Below are 25,813 nucleotides of genomic sequence, written 5' to 3'. Positions count from 1 at the left end.
CACTTGACATTAAACTTTTATTAGTATGGGCTAATGATATTATAATAACTTGGTACAACTTTATGCCATCAGCTTGTATTAAATAAACTAGGAAAAATGCAGGCCTGTTCAAGGGACTCGTGTTTGAAGACCTGCAACATGGGATAAATCTTCCTGTAAGGGGAGATGAGAAGAGCAGCCGGCACCTTTGGTTTGTCAGCCGGCAGTCAAGCGAAGCTGGGAAAACACTGTTTATGACACACCACTAGTAGAAAGAAGTCTAACAGAGTAAATTAACGTTTATAGCAGAGCACACAGAGAGCTCTAGAGAAGTTTCTCCCCACGAGCATTTGCTCCACCCAAGTTCACACACACACACACGTGTTTCTCCCATGGGAGTTCACTCCGTGTGAGTTCGTACCCGTGCGTGTCTTTCCACTGCTGAGTTCGTATCCACTCGAGGTCATACTCTCACATGTTTCTTAACATGCCAGTTTAACCCATGCAATCCCATGCCCACGCGTGTTTAGCCCCCGTGAGCGCATTCCACACTTTGTTCATCCACGCGGGTTTATCCCACGCGAGCACCGCTGCCCTAGAGCTGGGCCAGCGCTGGGCCCGGCCAAGGCCAGACCGAGGAGCCTCGCGAGCGCACGCTCGGGCGCGGGCCTGCGGCGGGGAGAGGAGCAGCAGATAAGGCAGGCAGAGCCCGCTCCCCGCTCACAGGCGGCGCTGGGCGGGCGGGGCTCGCGGCCGCGGCGGTGCCGGTGCCGGTGCCGCCCTGGCCGCCCGACAGTCCCAGGCCGGCCCCGCGGCCGCCGCCCCCGTTGCGACGCGCGAGGCTCCCGCCGGCCGCCAATCACCGCCCCGGCTGACGCCCCGCTCCCCGCCCTCCCGCCAATGGCGCGCCTCGCAGCCCAGCAGATGCCGTCACCCCGCGCCGCGCGGCCGCCGGTTGGCTGAGGTGCCGGCAATCGTCACATGGGCAGAGATCAGCCCAGCGCGGGAGGGCGGGGCGGGGCGGCCGCCGGTTCGGGTTGGCGTGCGGGTCCGGTCAGGCGGCGGATGGCGGCGAGCGCTGAGGAGGTGCTGAGCATCATGGAGGTCGGCGGGTCCCTGCTGGAGCGGGTGGCCGTCGGCAACGCGCTCTCCCTCGTCCTGGCCGTCTCCGCCTTCGCGCTGAGCCTCGGCTACCTGCTCCAGCTGGGTTACCGGCGGCACGTCGGGTCCGACCAGAAGGTAGGCGCTGCGGGACGCGCGGTGCCTCAGGCCGGCCGCGGCGGGGCCGGGGCGAGGCGATGGGCCAGGGCGTGGGGCTTGGAGCTGTCGCTGCCCTCCCACAGAGCGGTGGTCACCGCGGGGAGAGCGCAGGGGAGAGGCGGAGGGCCGGGGGAGCTGGGCGGCCTCCCCGCAGGTGCGGACGGGGTGCGGCGGGGCCGCACCTGGGCAGCCCTTGGGGGGAGCGCAGAGAAACGGGCGGTAGAACCCCGGAGTGCGGGAGCACTCCCAGCGGCTTACACTTCTGGCGGGGATGTTGCACCGGCTCGTCCCTTCGCCCAGCTGGGTGGTGCCGCATGAAGCTGAGGTGCTTGGGTTTTGCGGAGGCAAAGGCCGTGCCCGGCAGCGTTTCGTCAGGGCAGATTAAAAGAAGGTTCCCGCGTATATATTGATCTCATAGCTAAACTGAGGTTAATGCTTTTGGGGGGCTGTTTAACAAATCGTCAGCATCGTTTTGTTCCTGTCTACCTTCTTTCCAATTGCAGCATCTTTGCACTTTGCTTTCAGAGGCAGGTTAGCAAGAATCTCAATCATATTCATTTTATTTTAACCTCTCCACTTTTAAATGTAGATTAGCCTTATTCTATTTAAAAAAAAAAAAAAAAGGAGTTGTTTGAAGTTGGCCTTTTCACACAAAAGTTTAATAAAAAGCCTCCTCTGTGTTTAGTTTTTATGTAAATGGATGTGGTTTTTTTATACTCTTAGAAAATATTTACTTTTCTCTTTCATCAGAAATACCCACCTTATATCTCTTCAAGCATCCCTTTCCTTGGACATGCATTTGCATTTGGAAAAAGTCCCATTGAATTTTTGGAAAATGCTTATGATAAGGTACGTTTTCCCACATGACTAGCTGGGCATATGCTAACATAATTTTGCCTATCTATTAAGTTCTCTATCTGGAGTCTGATTTAAATCAGTTCATTCTTGTGTACCATCTCAAATATGGAATGGATTGTGCACAGTAGTCTCCGGTTTCTTCAAATCTCTGGATGTACATTGTTAGAGAAACAGTGTTTTCTGAGATCTCTCTGGTGGTTCAGATTTTAAAAATATGCCTGTGTATTTGGGTAATGCCTGCAGCTGAATCACAAGTTAATTAGAAAGCCATTTCCATTACATTGATTCTTGCCTTAATTGGGAATTTTTAATCCCTTTACTAATCTGTGACCAGGCTGGAATGTAGGTGACCACCTCTGTAGGCAATTTGGTGAATTTTAAGGCCCTTTCCAACATTAAAAAAGCTGTATATAAGCTGTATATAAAACTTCTGTAGGTTTTATACTATAACAGCCCCAAAGAAATGGAGTAAGGCAGTAGGGCCTTAATTCCAATGCAATAAGATTTGTTGATCTCTTTCACATTGTCTAAAACTTTCTAGAGTCATAAGCTTAAATCTTAGCCAAATTTAGTATGCTCATAATTACCTATGCATAACTCCAAATACAGAGTTTTTTGAGACAATTACTGGAGTAATCCTGTATGTCCTGTAGTATTCCTGCTAGGTTTTGTAGTGTAATTGATCTTTTATTTACATTTTTTAAACTAAGTAGGTTTAGAATGTGTGAAATCAGATGTGTTCATTATTATGTTAGATATCACTTGTGAGTAAATTGAGAACAATTTATATGTGATTTAAAATATTTATATACTTATTAAATCCCTAGACAGTTCTTAGGAGAGTGATTTGTGGAAGACTGTACATGAAGAGATACTGATTTCATGATAGGTATCATTTAAAATAAACTAATATCTCTTTTCTCTCTTAGTATGGACCTGTGTTTAGTTTCACTATGGTTGGCAAGACATTCACATACTTACTGGGTAGTGATGCTGCTGCTCTGCTTTTCAATAGTAAAAATGAAGACTTGAATGCAGAGGATGTATACTCTCGGTTAACTACACCTGTGTTTGGCAAGGGAGTTGCTTATGATGTCCCTAATGTGGTATGTATTTAAAATATGAGTAGAAAAGTAACATGATTTAAACTCTGAGTAGGCAGCCATGAGTTCTTGGCTCTGTGTGATGGTGTTGTGTGTCCATAATCAGTTCTGGCAGCAAGGCCTAATGCAATTGGTAAATTGTCTCTGTTGGATAATCAAAACTGAATATGTTTAGGTAGCTTTATTTACCACCTGGCCACTCATCATTCTGGATCCTATTATTTGTTCTTGAAATCATCTAATCCCACCATAGAGGAAAAACTGATAAGTGAGTAATTTCCCTTCTAGTGTGCCATTGGCTGTAGTTTACTTTTCCCTTACAAGCAACTTTAAGTCTTCCTTCTGACAGAGATTTAAGAGTGTTAATTTTTCATTTATGCCATGCCCAATCTAGATACAGGAGTATTAATTGGACAGTTTGCACCACGAAGTTTGTCGTGCTCAGACACAAACAAGTCTGTATACGTTTGCAGAAACATGGTCTGCTTGGGTCTGGAAGCACAGCGGCTGTGCCACGTGGCCTTGTTTCTGAGCTAAGCATCTGCTGCTTTCTTGTTTGTTTGTGTTCTCTGTCCATTGACAGAGTCCTAAACTGCAGAAGCCAACTTTTCCATTGACAGACTTGCTCCACTGGGACTGTATTGAGTGTACGTTGACATCAACAGCCCATTGTACAACAGAGTCTGGCAGCAGGAACAGCATTGTGATATACTTTATTTTTGGATTTTCAGCTTTGGACTCATTTTGTTTGTATAAATGCCTATCATTTGATTGGTAGTAGTGTCTGCAGCCATCAAGACTTTTCATCCTCAGCATACCTCTTTATTCTCCCCTGCCAAAGGTACTAACGGTGATTGTTGCCCTCTTATGTGTCTTAGGGGCAGTAATCACTAGTCTCTTTTGCTCCACACTGGCACTTTGCAGTGACCCACAAAGTACATATGTTGTTTTTACACTGTTCTCTTGGAAATCTCATATACAACTGACTACCAGCAACTTGCCACTTGGTAAATAAGTAAAGGCAAAGTTAGTTGTCTCCTGCTCTGTCAGGAAGTGATAAATTGTGGATAGACAGTGTCATGAGGTTTTGGGTCAGGATTGTTTGATTGTTTGGGTGGTGGGTTTTTTGCACTGTCTGAATTTACATAGTTCCTCCGATCCCTTTGTGAATTAAACCAGCAGGACCACAGCCTGGATAACAAGTAGGAGATAGTTTCTTGTGCCCTAGCAGACCACTTCCACAAGTGGAGCCATTCTAACAGACTTGTTTCTACCAGTTTCAGCAGTTGGAGGTCTTCCTCAAAATGTCAGGGATGGAGTTGTGGGTTCCTTTTGGAGCTGCTAGAGTGGACAGGGTACACAATTATTCAGTGCATCTTTCATGTTCGTCTCCAATATATACTAGTTTCAGAAAAGTGTCTATAAATCAGACATAGACTGCTAAATCACCCAGATTTTCACACTGTTGTGCTTTTTCTTTGGATTCTGACTGTCGTGAGATGGCTTCTCGAAACTGGAAGGTGCTGGTTTGTCTCTTCTATGAATGTTCATCCATTTGCTGTTACAGCTGTTTTGACTTATGCTTTCACATGGATGGATTTGAAGGTCTATCTTCATTCAAGAGCTCGTTCTTTGATGGGATCTAATCTCATCCTTCAGAAGTTTTAAAGAACTTTCTATAAGCTCCTTGGAAGTGGACAGTTTTTAAAACTCTGTTTTTCAGGCGTGTAGGGATGATGAAGGCCTACCACAGCGGTCCACCATATACTGAATTTTTTCTGAAATAAGATCTTTTTCTAGAGTTACCTTAGTGTGTTCCCTGGAGTGTGTTTGAATTCTGCTTTAGTCAAGACACTCATCTTTTCATATTACTCAGTAAGCCTCGCGTGTCCGTAGATAAGTCTACTACCTTTGATACTAGAAGGGCTTCTTCCTTTTTATCTCTGCAGATTCAGGTTTCTCAGAAAATCACCTGGGCTACCTTTTTCCACAGCTAGGAGATGCAAAGACTTTGCTCTTGGCATGCACTGATTGTTTCTAGGTGTGTGTTTCCCTGAGTGAAGCTAGATAGGTACTGTGTCTGGCTGTGACCAGAATGTATTCTGCTCGAGGTGAGCTGGTGTTTTGCATAGTGCTACCACCACGATTTCATTTCAAACGCCTGCTGAGAAGGCATTCAGAGAGCTGTTCAAACTTACATTGGCATTCTACTGTTGATGGATCACCCAGAACTTTCTTTCGAGACCCTCTTCTCTCTGCTCAAGCTGCTAAGTCTCTGTCTCTTCAGTCTGACAGTGACTTTCAGTCATGTGTTTAGAAGAACTACCTCTTGTCCTTTATCAGGAAGAAGTTACTCATTTACCAGTAATTGTAATATTTGTTTGTTAATATGGATAGTCTATCTATCAGCTTATATTCACTCTGTCTCCTCCCTCCAAGCCTCTTGCAGATAGTTCTGCATTGAGAGGAGCTGAAAGAGCAGATGATGTATTCACTCCTGTGTGCCGTTCCTGTCTCCACCAAGCTGGAGATGGGCTGGCATCTTGCAAGGGAAGGTGTGCTTGTCTCTTTGCTCTGTGGCACATGTACCCTCTGATAGTCTACTGGAGTCCCCAATGCATTCAGCAAACAGAAGTTTCTAGGAAGTAACCTTTCTTTTTGTGCCTTTAATTTTATAGTACTTGCAGAGCACTTGGTCGGAAGGCAAGATCTGTAGGACAGATACCCTAATTCATAATTAAGGCTTAAAAATTAATTTAACTTTCCGAGTCAATGACCTGTCAACCCATTGAATGGTCTCATCTAATAATGGACTTTTTACCAGTAGGCTTGTTAGCTCTGAGTCTATACAAAGAAAGAGGTAAGAAGGGTGGGAAATTCATAATTTTCCAAGGAAGTGTTTTGCTTCCTGGTTCTGTGCCTGACAGCCTGGGCAGTGAGGTCACAGGGCCTTGTGAAGACAGGTGCATCTCTAGCCCAGAGGGAAGGTGTTGCTGCATGAGAGAATTCGTACACTCCGGGTGAGAGAAAGCGAGGAGACCACGTAACAAGGAACATGGACTGAATCCAGACTGGGCAAGGATAGGTCTGAGTACATACGTGATTAGGTATCTATCTAAAGCACATTCCATATTTCCATCTCAAAAGGCTTCTTGTATCTTCAGGGATAAAGTTTAACAAAGATACTAAAACTATTTTTTTGTTTTGGTACTGCAAAAGAGAGAACCGTAGCTCCCTTGAGCTAGTATTTTACTTGGATGTTACTAAAAATTTTTGCTTGAAAGACAAAGAAAATGAATATTATTATTATTATTATTATTATTATTATTAAAATTTGAGTATCTGTTGTGCCCTGCAGTCCTAACCATAATCTCCTTTTACTTCTGTATGTTCTTATAGTACAAATGGTAAGTTTTTCATTACATTAATATGATGATCCTCATACTGATTGCTTTTTCTGTCATGTTCCTCTAGGTATTCTTGGAACAGAAGAAGATGCTAAAAACTGGGCTGAATATTGCCCAGTTTAAACAGCATGTATCTGTGATTGAAGAAGAAACAAAGGAGTACTTCAAAGCATGGGGAGAGAGTGGAGAAAAAAGTAAGCAAGATCAGATGCATTTTTCCTCTGTTTTTCTGGGAAGGAATTAACGCCAATGCAGTATGTTTTTGTAAATTTCCTGCCATATTAAAGAAATTTAAAATGACATGGGTAAAACTGTACTGAACATCAGAAGAAATATGCAAAATACAGGTTTTGTTTAATCAAATTTAAGGCTATTGCAGAATAAAGCTGCTCAGAAAATAACTGAAAGGAGCGAAGGACTATATTACACTCTCTCTAAGCTGACTAAGAAAGCAAAAGTATCTGTTGCCTGGCTGAATCATGCTCGTTTTGCAGATATGAGTCAGCTCAACGTAACCACCTCTCTGTCCCTGGGAAAAGAATCTGCTCTGACTCCTAGAGCCGGTGTCAGAGATCTTAGCGTGGGGATCTTCTGCGCTGAAGAGCTGTGTCGTTGAAGCTGATACAGTTATGTTAGCGTTCTGAATGGAATTCTTCTTTTATTTCCCACCCAGCCAGCCTGCTAGCCATAGCCCATCACCAGTGCTACAAGCCCACAGAGGCACAGCAGTGTCAGAAATAGTATTTATTTAAGCATATATATTTAAGTATATAATATTTTGCTAATGCATGATGCTTACACATGTAACATAATTGTTTATTTTGTAAATATATATATTATAGATGATATAGTTAATAATATGATGATATAATATTTTAATTTTAAATGTATAAAAGTTATTATATAAAAATAATTCGGTCACTGGCAAAACTAACTCGTTTCCCATGAGTTTGGATTTCAAAGTTGAGGTTTTGTATGAGTTCTTTTATATGTATTAAGGATTGAGCTTGTGCTGCATGGCTTACTTTACAAGGATTACTAGCTCTCCTAGAAAAATTTCTGGAAAGAAATACATTAGAAAAAAGTAACTGAAATCAGCCATCTAATTAAAAAGTTACTTGAGGAGAGACCTGATAGACACTTTGTTCTCCTAGTAAAACAATCTTAAAACTCTCTTTAAAATTATTAATTTATATGCAGTTAATTACTTTTCTCTTCTACAAAATAATCTGTAAAACACAGCATCTCGCCTGTAATGCATCCTCAGTGATGTTTTCCAAATCTTTCCTCAGACCTGTTTGAAGCCCTTTCGGAACTTATCATTTTGACAGCAAGTCATTGCTTACATGGGAAAGAAATACGGAGTTTGCTGAACGAGAAGGTGGCTCAGCTCTACGCGGATTTGGATGGGGGTTTCACTCACGCCGCCTGGCTCCTGCCGGGCTGGCTTCCTCTGCCCAGCTTCAGGTACCAAAGTAACAAATGAAGCAGCTTCAGCTTTTTGTTGTTTGCATCCCCCATGCCATTTGTTTGTAAGCTATTATAGGTGTTCCAATAAATCCTTATAAACATTTTATGTGTTAATTTACACCGAGTTGCTAATAAAAGTGTTTTCAATTGCAGACGGCGAGATCGAGCACACAAAGAAATAAAGAATATTTTCTACAAGGTTATCCAGAAACGTCGGAATTCTGAGGAGAAGGAAGATGACATGCTCCAAACTCTACTTGATGCTTCATACAAGTAAGCAAAGGGTTTGAAAACTTCTCATTTATAGATATTTTACTTTGGCTTTGAGCTCTTCAGTTAAAACTAACCAAGAGATTAATCAATATTCCCTTATGTTCTGAATTGTTTTTGTTGCCAGCAATTGGTCCTAGCTCTGTTCTTAAAAGCAGTTTAAAAACTTTGCTTGTAAATGGTTATTTAGTTTTCTGAGCTTTTTGCAGTGGTCACAAGGTTGCTTCCTTTCTCTTTGCTGGCTGCTCAGTAAAGATTTTCTTTAAGGCTCCAAGAGTCTCTCTCTCCCTCTGTCCTCCCTTCTCCCTACCCCTAGATCTTTTGCTGCTCTACTTAGAGTAGGCAGCAAGAGAGCAGAAGGAGAAAGAAGTACATGAGAAGAATCTGTCAGTACTACCGTTAGTTGGAAACGTGACCAAAGGAGTCTCTAACAGAACACCCTTCGCCCTAGGGACGGCCGTCCGCTGACAGATGACGAAATCGCAGGGATGCTCATTGGGCTGCTGCTGGCGGGGCAGCACACGTCCTCCACCACCAGCGCCTGGCTCGGCTTCTTCATAGCCAGGGACAAAGCCGTGCAGGAGCGGTGCTTCGCAGAACAAAAAGCCGTTTGTGGGGATGACTTGCCACCATTATCTTATGACCAGGTTTGTATGTTACGTTATTCCTGCTGGGTATTTTCATTCTTTTAGAGGCTTTATTAAAAAAAAAAAAAAGTTAAATATAGTCATATACTTTGTGTAAGAATCAAAATCTGGCACAATCACTCTGTGGTAACATTGTTTGTCAATATATCTCCTCCATATCCTCAAGTAAATTTTTAGCTTGGTACTATTTTTTTAATCAGTGTTGATTAAGGAAATTACAGTTCCTACAGTTTCTATTTAAGAAACTATAGTTCTGTAGAGGAGGAAGATCCTCATATTCCCACTGTGGAAGGGGATGCAGTGTGACCTTGTTCTTCAGTTAGGCATCAGAAAACACTGATGAGACAGATTAGTGACAAACTAGTTGTAATTGACTGCAGTGGTCAGAGATCTCTGAATCAATGGAAAGAAAGAGAAATTAGCAGGGTACCTCAAGAAGTACGTGTAAATATGAACTACTTACACTTTGATTTTTTTTTTTATTTTTTATTTGTATTTGTTAATGGGATAAAATATTGTTTTGTTAGTGTTGACTAAACTTGGCTATATTTTGATATATAATTTTTCTCTATTTTCAGCTCAAGGATCTCAATTTGCTGGATCGCTGTCTGAAAGAAACTTTAAGGCTTAGACCTCCTATAATGACCATGATGAGAATGGCCAGAACTCCTCAGGTGAGGACCCGTGTTGGAGCTGCCTTCACTTCTGCAGAACAGGGCTGGAAAAGCGGGGGTGTCCCAGTCAGCAAAAGGAAAAACAGGAGTGAGCAGTGTTTGCTGGCAGGACTCAAGCTGGTGGCAGCCTGGGTTGTATTAGTGGGAGTGTAGCTGATGTTGACTGAGGAATTAATACCTTGACCTCGGTAGTTGTTACCTTAATCTGGAATTAATTCTGTCAAGTCTTGGACCCCTCTGGCCCCCAGCAATCAAGATGTTGATGGAGTGAAGCAAGCAGGAGGCCACCAAGGTGGAGTGGGGGTGAGGAGAGGCTGTGAGGGAGCAGGGTTTGTTCAGCATGGGGAAGGGACGGCTCTGAGGGGACCTAGTAACAGCCACCTGCAGCCTTACTCAATGGAAACAACCATTTACTTAGCCATCAGTCCCACTGAGTTCTTAGTGTGGTGCTGCCATTTAGAGATGTCGTTTGTTTGCCAGGGATTTTTAATAGCTATCTTGGAAAAATTGAGCTTGCACTTAAAACAATACGAGCTAGGAGACTCTGAAAGACAACTGGTTGTTTGTACAAATAAGATAGAAAGTCAAATAAGTCAAATATTTTTTTTTAAAAATAATGTCCCTCCCATGACAAATTCTTTCAACAAATATTAAGTTCATTTAAAAAAAGAATTCTCCCTGTAGAATTGCCAGCCTTGTTAAAGCATCTGAATGGCTCCTGCAACTACTTGAACAGTGTTTCCTGTACAAGTAAAACAATTAGGCTCCATTAGCTTTAAATGAGCTTATCCAAAATCTCTTGAAGTTCAAGCCTCAAGATATAGCATTATTACATTTAACACATTAAAAAGAAAAATGGAGAAATTTTGTGATGTGTGGGGTATTGCCTCTTCTCTTGTAGACCGTTGCTGGATATAATATTCCCCCCGGCCATCAGGTCTGTGTGTCTCCCACTGTTAACCACAGACTCAGGGACTCCTGGAACGATGCTCTGGATTTCAAGCCGGACCGGTATCTCCAAGATAACCCAGCAGCCAGAGAGAAATTTGCATACGTGCCATTTGGTGCTGGTGAGTAAGAAAACACAGCCACTGTGTGCTGAGGTGGCTCATACTGACAGCTGGAACAGCACCGCCACTGCTGTATTGTCTGCAGATTTTTTTGTTTCAATTCCTGCCTAAAAGTTTTCATACTGTGAAAGTGCTGTTAAAAGAACAAGTCATCAATAGTTTTGCAATAGCAGTAGCTGGATATGTGGCGCAGAGTAGCAGTCGAACCAAATCTGTAGGTTAGCATGTGTGATATTTGACTCGACTCTCTTCAGGTCAAGGTAAAAACCTGGTAACACAAAGTCAGTTTAAGGCAGAGCAAAAATCTGCACCAAGACTCACAACTGCTAAAACAGTTTGCAGATACCACCACGACAGGGTTAGAGTTGGTATTGTTTCTCAGGGTTGCAAATGCTTCTTTGGTGATACATAAATTAACGCTTTCTGGTGAGGCCAGAGCAACACAATCCCATGCAAATTCCTTGGTCTGTTTTATACAGTGACAACTTACAAAACATGCCTGTCATGGAGGTGCACAGTGGTGTACGTGCAGGATCAGAGTCCCATATTGTTTAGAAAGGAAAGAAGCAGTTACTGTCTACATAAATTTTTTTAAAGGTAGCTTGTTGTCAGAGGTGCTTTAATAACTAAGTATTGTGACTGCTTTTTGTGGCTTTCCTTCTAGGCCGTCATCGCTGCATTGGAGAAAACTTTGCTTATGTGCAGATTAAGACTATTTGGTCTACTTTGCTTCGTTTGTATGAATTTGACCTCGTCAATGGCTATTTTCCAACTATAAATTATACAACGATGATACACACACCTAATAACCCCATTATCAGATACAAGAGGAGGTCATTGTAAATTCTGGAGCTAAAACCTTAGCTATTTAAATTGTGTAAACTAACAGACTTTTGAATAAAATTGTGGCAAAATGAGGGGCAAATGGAAACTGTTGCATCTACTGTTATGAAAGCAACAGTACTTACCAAATGCAACATCTTTGCATTTATTTTGTTTAATGCTGATGTGTATAATTGCTCGTTCTACAACTTTCTCATTGAATTTTTAAAGAAAAAGTGTCTTTTCTATGGGTGTAACCCTTTTAAGATGCATGCCAGCTCTTCAAGGTGATGAAATAAGTCATTTCTACAAACTGAACTCTTTGCTTTTGAAAAATAACTGAAAACTACTCTTCCCTGGGTAATAGGGGTGAGACTGCATTCCTGACTCCATATCCAACTGCAGGAAATCTGTCAGGAAACAAGCACCAAGGGGGAATGTACTTGATGGTGCTCGACTTCTGGTGTTTGTGGTCCTGAGCCAAGCAAAGTAGGTCCAGTCCTGGCTGATTATTTTAAAAATGTTACTGTACAATGCACAGAGGAGTCTTTTGAGAAAAAACAGTTCAAATGTCTAACTTGAAGCAGTTGTGAAATACTTTGGTTCAGAAAGCAACAAATAATTTTCTAAAAATTTCTGAAAGTACTGATCGCTGACAGTGATGTGTGAAAGTAACAATATAATGATACAAACATTAATTCTGTAAATAACATGTTTGTGTTTAAAGTGGTCACAAATGAAGTGAAATAGCTGAGTGTTGTCCTTTGTACTGACTCATGCAGGATTGTTAAATGGTGTTTGGTTTGAGTGGTGGCGATAAACAGTAATGAGCTCTGGCTCACAAGAACTTTGAATTAAATTTATAAACAAACCTCCTGTGGAAGCTTTCTGTGCTCAACCCTGTCCATTCTGAAAAGCTTTTCTAAGGAACTTTGTACTTACGGGAAAGAAAATGTGTTAGAAAGATGGTCATGCAGGGAGCTCCCCCACTTCATTAGTGCTTTCTGCAATAAGGGCTTTACCCCGTCTTTCCTGTTCCAAACTTGGGTGTAACTCTTGTAAAACCTCGTGTTTGTATCAGTCACAGCAACTGTGGGAGTGCAGCATCTTCACGCCCCCTCAGGTGTGACCAGGGTCTGCAGAAACCAGGCTTGGTCCTGTCCTCGCTGTAGAAGCATTTGGAATCTGTAAAAAGTAACGCTGCAGCCACCACAAGTAGGAGGAGCACAGGAAGGAGGAACCTCTTCAGTGTGAATAAGGGAGAGGTTCTTGAACACCAGTTAAAAGCATGAAGTTGTCTTTATTTCAGTACTTTGACAAAATACCCATAAAATTCAAAACTTCTACCATTACAAAAATAGGTCTCTACAAGTGATATTCTGTCTGCACTGCCAGTAGCAAATATTACGAGAATCGTGGAACTTCAGTAGCCTTGCCAGAAAAAGTGCAAGTAAACTTTGCCAAATGTAGCTCAATTTCATTATTACACAAGTTTCATCTTTGCACCCTTTTGATAAATACACACTTCATAAGTTAATTGTTTAAATTAGCATTCCACAAATATACACGTAATTTAATGGTGGGGAGGGTTGTTTTTTTGGTTTTTCTTTTTCTGCTTTTTTTTTCCCCCATGAACACGAAGTGCCTATATACATAAATCCCAGTCTGCGTGGGTCTGCCAGGATGGAACTGTATACAATCGTCTAGCTGTGTTCTTATTGGTCCCACAATATACACATTATACAAAAGCACAGGAAGAGCAGAGATTTACAGAAGGCAATCCATTAACGTCACTGCCCGTGATGGAGCTGTTGAAAGCAAATTATTATCTTCTCATACCCACGTGCAACTGAGTGTACGAAGTCGAACCTGCAAGAGGGAGAAAGATTTTCATCAAGATTACGAGGAATAAGTTGATGAGGATTCAACAATGGCACGTTATTTTAGATGAATAAGCAGGAAAGATTTTACATGGGAAATCTTTTAAGAATGAAACTTCCTCGAATGATGGATTTTATGCTACAGTAAGACTTTAACACAGTAACTGCAGAAATCAAGTTTGTTAAATTACATCCCTTTGATTTGACAATTTGCTTGATGTGTTCCTTTCACACCACAGAAAATACTATCACCTAAGGGACAAAAAGGTTGTAACTTCTGTAATCAAAGTGGTAGGAGAAGAAATTACCCTTGTACTCCTACACCCCAGTCTTTTGGGTACATTTTCTCCATCTAGCTTGAAGTCTTAATAAGACGCTAATTAGATCCCTGCCGCACCTTTATTAGAGATTGGGGAAAGTTAAAATGTTACCAATAAGTCCAAAATCGGGAATTAAAGCACACTTGTATGTCTCCCTTTACACAATTTTACAATTTTCTTTTCAATGAGCTCAGGATAGAGCCTTGTTTGAGGCTGAATGTTTGTTACGTATCCCAGAGAAGCAGCACACGCTTTCTAACAGGGAACTGTGCTTTGTGCTGCCCAGGAGCCGGGAGACCTTTCCCGCACTCACCTGACTGCACGCTGCCCAGCCGCCTCTGCAGTGCCTCCAGCCGGTGGATGTAATCTGTTAAAGCTCTTTCAGGATCGTAGTTCTGCAGCTGAGGACAGGCGAAAGAGACTGGGTTTAAATCGGTCGGCATACTGTGGAACCTGGGGCAGAAAAACACACCTTTTTAAAAAGTGAAATTTCAAATAGAAGTGTCAGCAGACACAGCACAATAGTGCAAGCAGGGATACCTTCCTGACTGCACGTCCCTTACGTACCCTTGGGGCAGCCAGCGCACCACACCCATTCAGCCTCCCTGCCATTTATTGCCCAAGCCACTGCTGCCTCCCCCAGTGAAACCACTTTGCCCAGTTGCCTTTTCTTTCTACTGCACCTGATTTGTCACTGCAGTTCTTTGGGATGAAGACTGACCAGCAAATTCCTACTAAGACTGCAGTAGAAGCTGTGGTAGATTCAAGTTTGCTTTTCATAGAATCATTCTGGTTGGAAGAGACCCTTAAGATCATCAAGTCCAAACATAACTCTAGTGCTAAATATGTCCCTAAGATCCTCATCTACATGTCTTTTAAACACCTCCAGGGATGGTGACTCCACCACTTCCCTGGGCAGCCTGTTCCAATGCCTGACAACCCTTTCCGTGAAGACATTTTTCCTGATTTTTCTACTAAGCAGCTTTGTGAACCAGGACATGGCCATCTTTACAGCATTCTGTCTCTGGTACTCTTTGTTAAGTAGGTTAAACATTTTTTCCATGTGAACTGTTAAGTTTGCCACAAACTGAGATTACAAATGTTGAGGTGGTTTATATAAAAATGAAGAACCAAAATGGCTACACTCTGATATTCTGTAAAGATCTGAGCTCACAACTCCACCTAAACTCAAAGGTAGGTGGTGTTCATAAAAATGTTGCCTGGTTTCACTGGTGTCTGATTCACTGATACCTCTGGTATCACACCTGAATAGAGCCAGCCACAAGGGTTTAATCAAAACCAAGCAGTGGAGCTACCAAGCAGCTTCCACCCATGTTCTTCAGGCCACAATACTGTGTTCATTCCTCCCAGCCTGCGGTAACCGATTCCCCAGCCATGGTGAGTGTCCCTGCTTGTTCCTGGCCCTGCTTCTCCCTTCCTTTGTCTGAGGGCACCTGAGGCAGCCCCTCTTGGCACCACAACCTGCTGCCAACCAGAAAGTGGACAGGCAGTGGTGGTTTGCTTGGGCGCAAAGTCTGGACTGTGGAGGTGGATAACTGTGGATCTACCACCAGCTCCAGGAACGTGACACAAATCAACAGCAGAAGTCTGTAAAGCTTTGGCCTTGATCGGGTGATGAGTAAATGCACACTGAAGGCCTAAGATGTAATTGGTCACATATCCTTACAAAAAAAGTTTTAAAAAATCTTACGGCATCAAAGATTACAAACCTCACCAGTAAGCCCTGGTGCATTCATTTAGTCAAGCAGTCTTCTGACAGAGAATAACAATCTAAAATAAAGCATACATATGCTGAAAGTTTACAGGAGATCTAGGGGACTCCATGTCTGACCTGGATCTGTAGGAATGCCTTTGTTCTCCATAAAGATCCACGCCACCAGAGGATGAATCAGGGCGTAGTTCATTGCCTAGAAAGATAAAAAGCAATGTCTTGAAAACTGAAAAAACCTTTTGCACTTTGCTGGGAATCTCAAATGCGAGTTTTCTGTTTGCGTATCACAAAAGCGGTGTTTAACAAATGTAGACGCTTTCAGGCTGATATAAAAGCTGCTGATTCTCCTTAGGCTCCCACCAGAAAGCAAACAGAAAATCAGATTTCCCAAACTTTAAGCTATAACAAAAGGATGACAGGCTTTTGTTCTGAGGAAGAGGCCAGGGAGGGCTCTGTCACTGCTGTGGGGGACCTGTAGTTGCTACAATTCCTCTGTTCATTCCTGTCCTCAGCATCCCGTCTCAGAGCTGGGTGTGCAGATCTCTTACGAGAAACCCAGTGACTTATCTAAAACTGTTTTTACAAACATTCCACAGGGAAAGGTGCCATATTTTTTTCAATCCCACTCACAGTGGAGCAAAACAAGCAAACAGATTAGTGTCTGTGCGGAGCATGGAAACTATCAGAAACCTGAGAAATAAGGTTAATTCATGCTATTATAGCAAAAAGAAGGGGGAACAGCACCCCATTCATTACACATGAGGAAAATATAAATTAAAAAAAACATCTCCATTAAGCCATGGCGTGACTTGCGAATACTTTTTTTTCAGTCATTACTGGACTATGATTTACCTGCGTTCTGGCTAAAGACATTGACACTTAGTACACCAGAACCTGTAACTCTCTGCCATCGACGAACCAGGAACTTCATCCTGCATTTCAAATAAGAAAACAAAACAAGCTTCAGGATAAATGAAATAGTCTGCTAAAAATGATCTGCTTGTCATATTCTAGAAGGCATAAGAATTTCTTGGACACCAAGCAAAATTAATGGGTGGGCATCTAAAACCTGAAGATCAAGTAGAAAACATCCTTACATTAGACATCCCTAAGAAAAACATCTCTTGTCCAAATCTGCTTTCAGCTTCACCTCTGCAATTTCAGTGATTCCAGAGGTGCGGAATAAGTCCAAGTGGACAGCAAATGGCTCAAGCACATAAGCAACAGGGCATCAGCATTTTAAAATCATACTAAATATACTTTTTGTTGTGTCACATCCCCAAAATTGTAACCGCAGAGCGCTATGAGTAAAAGCCTCACTTAAAATAGGTTCCTTGAATTTATACTGCACACAAGGCTCAGAGCTGTAGCAAAGTAGAAGTGCTTGGGGCTTCAAACATTTGTGAAGAAGATTTGCCAGCAACATGGCAGACTATGCAGGAATAACCTTCACTTGTTCTTCCTCACCTATTCCTCTTCATCCTCAGCCTGAGACCTAAAGTCTTATCCGTTCAAAGGACTACCCAGATGGATAAAATCAGTTCATAAATCTGTATTGCACTTACATGTAAGAAAAAAGTTGCAGAAAACACCTTTGGTAATAAGTGCAGCCCTAGAATTGCTAGTCATTTTTTTCCCCTAATATTACGACTTTATCCAATAGACTCCTTCTTGGATTGCTTATCAATGACAGCCATTTTCAACTACGATCAGACTGCCTATTCCTAATACAGATTTTACCGATGCTCTCCTCAACTTGTCATGCAGTTTCTACTACACAGTATCTACTACATTAATGACTACCAAAAATATATAAATTAAAAAGGATTGGAGCATGAGAAGTTCTAGATTCCACTAGACAGCTAGAAAAGTATATATTAAACTGCACAGTTGTATCTGTTCACAATCAAGCTGCCCCCAGTTTACCTTGAAATTGCGATGGACACTCTGACCGCAGAGCGAAATCTTGTAAAGCCCTTGGAGTGATGGGTGATGATCTCGAGGTCTGTGTAGGAAGGCTGTCCACCCATCCGTGCAATGAGGGCCAGCGTGGCCTCTTCACACTCCTGGAATCCCCCCAGTAACAGCAGCAAGTATTTTTTCTGATATATGAGAGCTTTCCGAAAGCTTTCTGCTCGTAGGTATTTGCCATAAATTCTCTACAACAAGAAAAAAAAAAAGTGAGGGAGACAATAAGCTCCAAGAATAATCACAGTTCTAAGACTTTTGACATAACTACTCCTACAGTGTTTCTGTGATTATTCATTTCTTGCTATCATGGAGAAGACTGAACAAGTGTGAGCAGTAGTGCAATGTAGCTTCGTAACTTGAGGATCACCCGAGCAGCAAGAAATACAGCACGCACAAAAAACAACAGAGGTGCTTGCATATCATTCTTGGGAAGAGAAACTTAAAGTCATGTATCTGAGGATAAGAATTTAAAAACTGAATCACTGTCTGTTTACTTAGAATAAACAGAGTGAATGCAACACAAAACAGGCCCAAATAAAAATGATATAAGCTGTGGTTAGTAAGACAAAGTCTTCCTACCCTTAAAACAGCGTTTTCAGAATCTGATCCCAGCTCTCTGAGGAAAGCTTCGCTCCTGAGCTCTGCTCTCAGCTTGGAGATCTCTGCATTCGCTTGCTTCAAAGCTTTCTGCAGTGACAGCTTTTCTCTGCTCCAAGTTTCCTTCTCAGAGGCAACAAGAGTATCGATATTAACTCCAACATCCGATGAGTGTCTAGAAGACTGAAAAGGAAAGAAATCGAATTTGAACCACACAGTTTGGAACAGCCTGAGCTGTGCCATTCTAGTGGTTTGGTGCAGAGCTCATCAAATTATTGGGAGGAAAACTATGCTCTGAATGGATTTGAGGCCACCCTTGCATCCTAACACATAAACACAATTAAGGAGCCTGATCAATGTCCTAGAAAAATACAGTTTCTCAAAAAAAGAATCCCCCTCATGGGACCATACTAGCTTAATGATCTTGAAGCTACCTGGATCTATCTGCTACTCATCAGAGTGAGGAGATACAGATCAAGAAGAGAAGCACATGGAATTTAAAAGAAAAGAACACTTAACGAAAAGAAACTGGATAAAATCACAAAGTTTAAAGTAAACAGAGCGAATCGAGATATATTGACCAAGGACAAGAATAACTCTCAACCATTTACGTTACAGAGGGAACCCGAGAAAGACAGCATGGCTACCCCCACTGAGGTGACTAGGGCAAAGAATGATGCTTTTACGCCTATACATGTAGTTATATCAGCACCCCTAAAGACATACATAGTCTCCAGAAAGTTGTCGGTGCTGGTATCTCCTCAGTTCTTCCTCCAGTTTCATAACAGCATTCCTCAAGTTGTTCTTCTCCTCGCTCAGCCTGCTGACGAAGCCGGTCAGCTCAGCGTTCTGCCGCAGCAGCTGCTCGGTCAGCGAGCTCGACGGGGTCCCCGGGGGCAGCACCAGCTTCAGCTGCAAGGAGGGAAGAAAACCCAACACAAAACTGAAACACTTCTGGAGAGAACGACAATAACTTCATAATAACTTATATGAAGAAAACATAAATGTACACATAAACTATAACGTGCCTTGCTCCTCTATGCTTATCCTGTATAACACAGCAGAATATTTTCATTTAAGTTCCATTGTACCAGCTATAACAATGTCCAAAGCTTTTCTACTATGTTTCGATTTATCTAACCCAGAGGAAGATAAAAGCCCTGAAGCTTTTTTCAAGTTATGTTGAAAACACTTGCTTAAAATGCAAGAAAGGTTCTAGCCAGGCTCAGTTAAGATCAAATATTGCTGAAGGCTTTGTCACAGATTACCTCATTTCATTTTTTACACAGCTGCACACTATTCAGTCTTCAACCGCCTTTCCTTTGGTAAATACAGGGAAGTTTAAGTAAATGTGTTATATCAACACAATATAGTAAATATTAAATGTTGACTTACTGAAAGTAGTGAGCAAAGTTTCTCACTTACAGAAATACTGCTGAAAGGAAAATATATTTCCTTAAAGAAAAAAATTATATTAAAAATTATAAATAAACTGGAAAAGTTTTAATTTGAAAGTTGCAAATTCACTTTTAAGTCAATTCAAAATGAAAGGACAAAAGGAAAGGTTTTTTTATACCCCACAAACTCCAAATCAGCAAACACTCACCGGAGCAGATTTTCCTCTGTGAGTACAGACCCAGATAAGCACAGACTAACAACTCCTTGCCCGTTTCTGTTCACAGCTCATCATCCAAAATCTCCCACCAAAGTTACATCATCACACTCTCACCTCTTCCAGACAGGACAATCCGGGCAGTTTCTGCAGCTCTGAAATTACTTCCTCAATCGCATTTTGTATTGCAATGAAGTCTTGATCATCTGCTGCTTCAAACTGTAGCCTGAAACAGAAGGGACAGGTTGGGCAGCAGGTGCAGCCTGACAGCACGAGCCAGACCCAGGACTCTACGTCCATCCTGTTCCACATGAAACAGATTTTAAAATGTGGTTCTGCTTCCCACAGATTTGTGGAATCTGTGTGAGCAAAATCTTAGGTTATTTTCAAGATATAATGCATTATGCTTTGCCCAAATATTTCAGAATAAAACTTTAATATCAAAACACCATCACAGCAAAATAAAACCAGATTCAAACCTCCTACAGACCTGCTACCATGCTATTTTTTTTTCTCAAGGAGACAGTAACCTGAGAAAATAAGAATCAAGATCAGTTTTGCTTGACCGTAAAATATTATTTTTTTCTGAGGGCAGCAAGTGGGATGATCCATAACAATAACCCCTATACTTGTCCCCTCATACAGTGAATTATTTCATTACTAAATTGTTTTAAAATGATCTACCTGCACCATACCCAAATAAACCTTAACACTTTTCAGAGAAAAAAAAAGACAGTTTTGCTGTAACTTATAAATGAACACATTAAACATGTAAGAGTTAGAGGAGGACTTGACACTCTGTGATCTTGTCTTATGTCAGCATATCTCAAGCAATAGCAAATACTATAAAACGAGAATGACCCCCAAATCAGTTAGGCCTGCAGTCTGGGAGTTATGATTAAACCTCAATATATTTGCTTGCTGCTTTCTATTAACAAAACCAAGTAGCCAAAGACTGGTCTAACCTGCTGGCAGCTTTCTGAGCCAACCGCTTCAGCTTTGGAGATGCGTTTTGCAGCTTTTTTCTGACATTTTCCAGAATTTCAGTAGCAGCAGAGAGATCTCCTCCTCCTGTCAGCGTTGGGTATGTTGATTCATTCATCTCGGCTCCTTCCATTTTTTGCTGGAGAACCCAATTTCTTGTTCTCTCACTGGGTGTGTCCCAGGTAGTCTGTATATAAATAAGTATTTATATATATATATAATGCACGTTTTAAAAAGGAAACATTCAATTGTGAAGCCCATTTAGAAACTGAAGAACATAAATCTGACACAGAAAGGAGTACAGTGCGACCACGTTACTGTTGCACTAAACTTTGTGAACGGTATAGCGTGATGCCTCTCTTCACTAAGATCTGGCCATCACACAGCTGCAGTGTGAATCCACTCAGCCGAGGCAGCCACCCCGAACCCACCCAGCCTTGCTGTTCCTTCTGCCAGCAGCCCCTTCACCAGCTGTGTGTGGAATCTGGGCAGCTGTGCTCACGTGTCTCAGTGACCAATTCACAGTCAAGGAGCAGGACTGTAAAAGCACATGCACCGTGGTCCTGGCGCTCAGTCCCCAGTAGCAGGCAACCACTCTACTGATGCTGCTCCAAGTGAAGTACAGTCCACTGAGCAGCTGTTCCTCAGCCTGTAACCCCACGCTGGCTGGGAGAACTGCCAGCCTCCCCAGGAAAACCCAAGTCTGCAAAGGGGCCTTTGGATATTTGACCACAGGGTGGTACCAACGAAACAAAACAGGGTGTTGCACATGTCATGGGAAGCAGAAGGAGATTCACTGTTTGAAACTCCAGGCAGATCCTGGAAAGCAGAACATACTGTTTGCTGCTGGGGAGGGGAAAAAGCTCCAACAGCCACCACCAGCCTGATCCAAGGGAAGACCCTTCTGCCCGCAGCACTGGCAGCCACCTCCAAGCAGAAGAGCCAGGTGCTCCAATGGAGCGTGGCAGGAGGCTGATGCTGTCACAGTTATCGATCCCCAAACATCCTCCCTCCAGATGGGGGTAGTTTCCAGTGCTTCAGAATATGAATAACCAGTAGCCAAAGTAGATGAAGAGAAAAATTTCCTTCCTGGCTCCACAGACAGACAGCTGTCACAAAGCACAGAATGATGGTGGGATGGGTAAAAGCACCATCAGCAAAGAGCAAAGTCTCCTGTGAACCTTCTCTGGGACTGTCCGCGCATCACCCACTCAGCACCAGATATCTCTTACAGGGAAGTTTCTAAAAAGGTTACAAAGTAATTTAAAAATAAATTTTAGAATTTCCAAACCTTTTATGAGACAGAAAAAATTATAGGCAGTGGTTCCAACTTTTGTTCATCTAAAAATTAGGCTGAATTCTAAAACTATTCTTTTACATTGATTTCCTCCTTGTATTTTGTTTGCTAACAGATATATATTCATGCATATGTTTGTTTGATTAGTTACTTATTTAATTATTGAAGTTGTTGGGAGATGACTTTTAAATGTTCCAAAGACCACTTGCAGTTTATAAACTAAAGAGCACTGACCTAGAGCATTCCTGAGTAGGAACAGATCGTTCCTGTGACTGGGTGCAGGGAATATTCTTCTATACCAAGACACAAAGTATGTGTATCTATTGAGATGCACTTATCCTGCTCACGCTCCTCCTTACACGTCTCTACAGCTTAATTCTCAGGGGATGTGTGCGAATAGTTTTAGGCAGCAAAACTGGAACGCCTTCCCTTTCTCTTTCCCTGATGCCTGTATTTTGTAATATGCAGGCTACTTTATAGACTGAGTAAAGGAACAGTGACACACAACACTGATTGAACAAAAGATTTAAAAGCTAAATTGCACAGTTCAGTATTACACATTGCTCTCAGTCTCACTGTACCTCATTTGGATTGTGGCTTGGTGTCCTTTCGGCTTCCTTTCTTCCTTCATTCTCCTGCTCTTTTTTCTGTAATTCTTGGATTATTTCCTGCAACTTCTTTGTTTCATTCCCTAATTTATGAACTTCTTGCTTCTTTTCTCCAAGTTGCCACTGCAGGTCTTCTACTTTAGACTCCAGTTCATGGAGCTTCTTCTGCACTGTTATGTTAGCATCTTGTTCTGCTTGTAATGCTTTCCTCTGGATCTGCCTTTCTTTTTCCAGTTGCTGTCTCACTTGCACAGATTCCAATTTATACTTCTCCATTTCACTTACTAACTCCACTATACGGTCATGCTTTTCATCCATTTGTTTCTGTAGCTCTTTAAGTAATTCCTCAGATGGATTAGGTGTTCCAGCTTGCCCCTTATCTTCAGCACTTTGAAGCTGAGCACACAGCTCTTTTTCCCTTTCTAGGGCACTGCTTATTTCGAGAGCTCGAACCTTCTCTGATTCAAGAAGCACCTGCAACTCAGAACTACGGCCTCGTTCACGTGACAGCTGGGCAGCACTGAGTGCTTCTTGGGATTCGATTTTCTGTTGCAGATCAGTTGACAGCTGTTTCTCTTGCTCCAGAAGTTTAGTTAACTGCAAGTTCTTTTGTTTTTGATCTTCAAGTGAAAATTTTAAATCCTTCCACGAGAAAACAGATGAAAAGAACTGATTAAATTAAATTGCTTTGTGTATAAATTCCATTATCTTCTGCAAATTGCAAATATGCTACTTCTACACATGTTGCTTTTAACAGGTTTTGCTAATTAATATGACAATACTCTGAATGCTGCAGTCACATCCAATATTAAAATATATTACAGGTGTCTTTCTTCTAAAATCAGATAATCTCATAAAAGAATATTTCCAACATATACGTTTTAATGAGAATCAAACAGCTGTAGTTCTGAAGTTTAAGATAACCACCTGCTTTTACTTTCTAAAACTGTGAAAGTGATTTTGCAAGTTAAGATTACAAGATGTAAATAAATCTATGCTGTTAAAGTGATGGCTTTTTTGTCTTAATACTTGTACTAGGATACTCACTCTCTTCCTCACTATATCAGGCACTGCAGAAATGCCAAGGAAGCTCTGTTTTCTCCTAAAGTTAAAAGTTAACTCCCCAGTTTGGTTTTCATGAGGTGAAACTGCTGACTTTTAAAATGGAGACAAACAATGTAACGCCTTAAATAACATTCTTAAATCCTATCTTTTATGAGTTAGGTTGTGGTGGGGGCTAGGTGTAGCCATGTTAGCAGCGTCCTGTCCCCTTGAATATCTACAAAGTAGAATCTATTCATCTTGGACCTGACAAGCCCAGTAGTAAATTTCCTATTGATTTAAACGGAATTTGCATCAGGCCTTTTTCTTTCTTTGCCACACAGCTTCTAGACATCTTTCTTCAGCTCTAGATGATACAGTAACCCTGCTGAAGACAGTAAATGGAGCACACTTTGGACAAAAAAGTAAGCTGAGATGAAGTGTTAACCAAAAGAATATTTTTGTGCTCCTTGATGTTCCAGGCCATTTGGCATTACGGAATACCTCAAGCTCTTCTCTTCGTCTTTCCTCATTGCGCTCCATTTTAGATTTTTCCTTTTCCAAGGCCCACTGTAGCTCTCTTGATTTTTTTTGTTCACTGGCCATTGTATCCTTGAGAATATCTAGCTCAGCTGCTTTTTCTTTAACTTCAGTCCTAAAAGAGAAATGGGCAACCTTCAGATTAGACAATGGCTCTAATCCTACCACAGTAACATCAGCTACCTGATACCTATTCCATCTTGTACTCTACTACTTTGCGTAGTAGAGTAACAGTGAAAAGCCTACTTAGAAAAGCAAGCCTAACCCAAAAATAAGAAAGTAGCATAGCTCAAAATCGACAGGAAGTGTGCCCATCCTGCTAACTTTGTAGCTGCCATTTTTCATTACTCAGTGGCTCAGAGGCAGCTGGTGTTCAGCTTAATCCAGTCACTGGCACATTTGTCTGGTAAAGACATAACTGATACTGGCTTTCTTGAGTGCCAAATACTTGGCCTGGTACCTCTGCTGTTGACCGTACTGAAGTAACACTTAGAAATTACAGAATCTCATGTGGAAGTACTTGCAAAGTCATCTTAACTCTGCAGTTTTTTTCTCCATGTTCAGTTTTAGGAGAAAAACCCTCAATAAATATGGAATACTTATTAACTTGTATACAGTAGTCTAATGTGTCAAAATTTAAAAAGAACCTTGATATTAACAAATCATTAAACTATGAATCAGGTCTTCTCAATCTATAGAATTATGTTTTTTGTCAAGCAGAACAGAAGTCTATTTTTTTCAGATATGTTTTCCAGAAAAACTGAGAAGCGTTTACATTTCATGAAATCAATCTCCTTAATAAAATCAGTATTATGGTTTAAGACAACATAGAAAATAGCATCTTCACTGTCAACACCGAAAGTCTGGCATTGAAAGCCACACCTGATGGTTTCCAGGTCCTTGAAGTGCTTGTGCTGGGCCTTTAGGGTTGTTTCAAGCTCTAGTTTGGCTTGTGCAAGTTCATTCTTCAGCTCGGCACCCATCATTCTCTCTGAATTCAGCTGCTCCTGAAGCTCAGCTGCTCTGTCCTTCACACCCCGGAGCTCCACTTGCATCTCCAGTATCTGTGACTGCTTCTGCTGCATATTATACTCCAGCATTTCTAAAGAGAGCACCATTAATACGGAAATTACTTAGTAAACAGGCAACACTATCTATTTGGGTAAAGTTTCCCCTAGCACAGACAATAAGGCTCTCGCTAGGCGTGATATTTTAAAATTTATTACTTCAATAGTGGAGTGAATTACTTCAATAGTGGAGCCTTTTATACTGGAATAACTTTGATGCTTTCCAAGAAATCGCTTCCACTCTTAAACTTCTTTAAAAAGTTATGTGCACAACCATATCAATATTCATCATTTGGATTATGACTTACTTGTAACCAAATTTTTGTGACAGAACACTGTGAGCATTTACTTGAAGTATATCTGTTCTTTGAACTTTCTGTCGTTCTTTATAATTGCTTCTTAGTCTACTCATTATGACTGACTATCCAACAGGAATAATTTCAAAGCTGTTGAACCTAAACACTGAAGCACATACACAGAAACTAACCTTAAAATACAAGCCCGATTTTTATAGCAAACAAGATAACATTATACCACTTTCAATTTGATACAAATAATAAGAACACAGACTATATTTTAATTTTTTGCAAAATTAGCCCAGTAA

The 25,813-nt window shown here is 41.6% G+C and overlaps 2 protein-coding genes across 6 annotated transcripts in view; one reads left to right on the top strand and one right to left on the bottom strand.

The window, feature by feature from the left end:
- Positions 1-966: 966 nt before the first annotated feature.
- Positions 967-12,431, top strand: LOC102092834 (lanosterol 14-alpha demethylase). Its single transcript, XM_065051050.1, has 10 exons — positions 967-1,218; positions 1,990-2,088; positions 3,027-3,203; positions 6,675-6,801; positions 7,900-8,074; positions 8,231-8,350; positions 8,799-8,994; positions 9,573-9,668; positions 10,570-10,738; positions 11,403-12,431. The coding sequence occupies exons 1-10, from the start codon at positions 1,045-1,047 to the stop codon at positions 11,579-11,581; spliced, it is 1,512 nt and encodes a 503-aa protein (XP_064907122.1). The 5' UTR covers positions 967-1,044; the 3' UTR covers positions 11,582-12,431.
- Positions 12,432-12,840: 409 nt separating this feature from the next.
- AKAP9 (A-kinase anchoring protein 9) overlaps positions 12,841-25,813 on the bottom strand; it is a 114,963-nt gene continuing 101,990 nt past the window's right edge. For all 5 annotated transcript variants that reach the window (XM_065051033.1, XM_065051030.1, XM_065051031.1 and 2 more), the window contains 12 exons: positions 25,025-25,244; positions 24,107-24,257; positions 22,535-23,203; positions 20,638-20,843; positions 19,790-19,898; positions 18,787-18,972; positions 18,043-18,243; positions 17,419-17,651; positions 16,345-16,424; positions 15,613-15,688; positions 14,074-14,213; positions 12,841-13,429 (listed from right to left, as the gene is read on the bottom strand). In XM_065051033.1, coding sequence (XP_064907105.1) covers positions 13,386-13,429; positions 14,074-14,213; positions 15,613-15,688; positions 16,345-16,424; positions 17,419-17,651; positions 18,043-18,243; positions 18,787-18,972; positions 19,790-19,898; positions 20,638-20,843; positions 22,535-23,203; positions 24,107-24,257; positions 25,025-25,244 — 2,315 coding nt within the window. In that variant the 3' untranslated portion in view covers positions 12,841-13,385. The remainder of the gene's footprint in view (positions 13,430-14,073; positions 14,214-15,612; positions 15,689-16,344; positions 16,425-17,418; positions 17,652-18,042; positions 18,244-18,786; positions 18,973-19,789; positions 19,899-20,637; positions 20,844-22,534; positions 23,204-24,106; positions 24,258-25,024; positions 25,245-25,813) is intronic.

Source organism: Columba livia, chromosome 2 (assembly GCF_036013475.1).
Source record: "Columba livia isolate bColLiv1 breed racing homer chromosome 2, bColLiv1.pat.W.v2, whole genome shotgun sequence".
Classification (NCBI taxonomy): domain Eukaryota; kingdom Metazoa; phylum Chordata; class Aves; order Columbiformes; family Columbidae; genus Columba; species Columba livia.
The sequence above is the reverse complement of the archived record's forward strand: the minus strand, read 5'-3'. Positions and strand labels throughout refer to the sequence as shown.

Bases quoted from the DNA above. Each gene is read 5' to 3' on its own strand.
- LOC102092834 (XM_065051050.1), top strand. From the start codon at position 1,045: ATGGCGGCGAGCGCTGAGGAGGTGCTGAGCATCATGGAGGTCGGCGGG. The intron at 1,219-1,989 runs GTAGGCGCTGCG...CTCTTTCATCAG, and splicing joins ACGTCGGGTCCGACCAGAAG to AAATACCCACCTTATATCTC. The intron at 3,204-6,674 runs GTATGTATTTAA...ATGTTCCTCTAG, and splicing joins CTTATGATGTCCCTAATGTG to GTATTCTTGGAACAGAAGAA.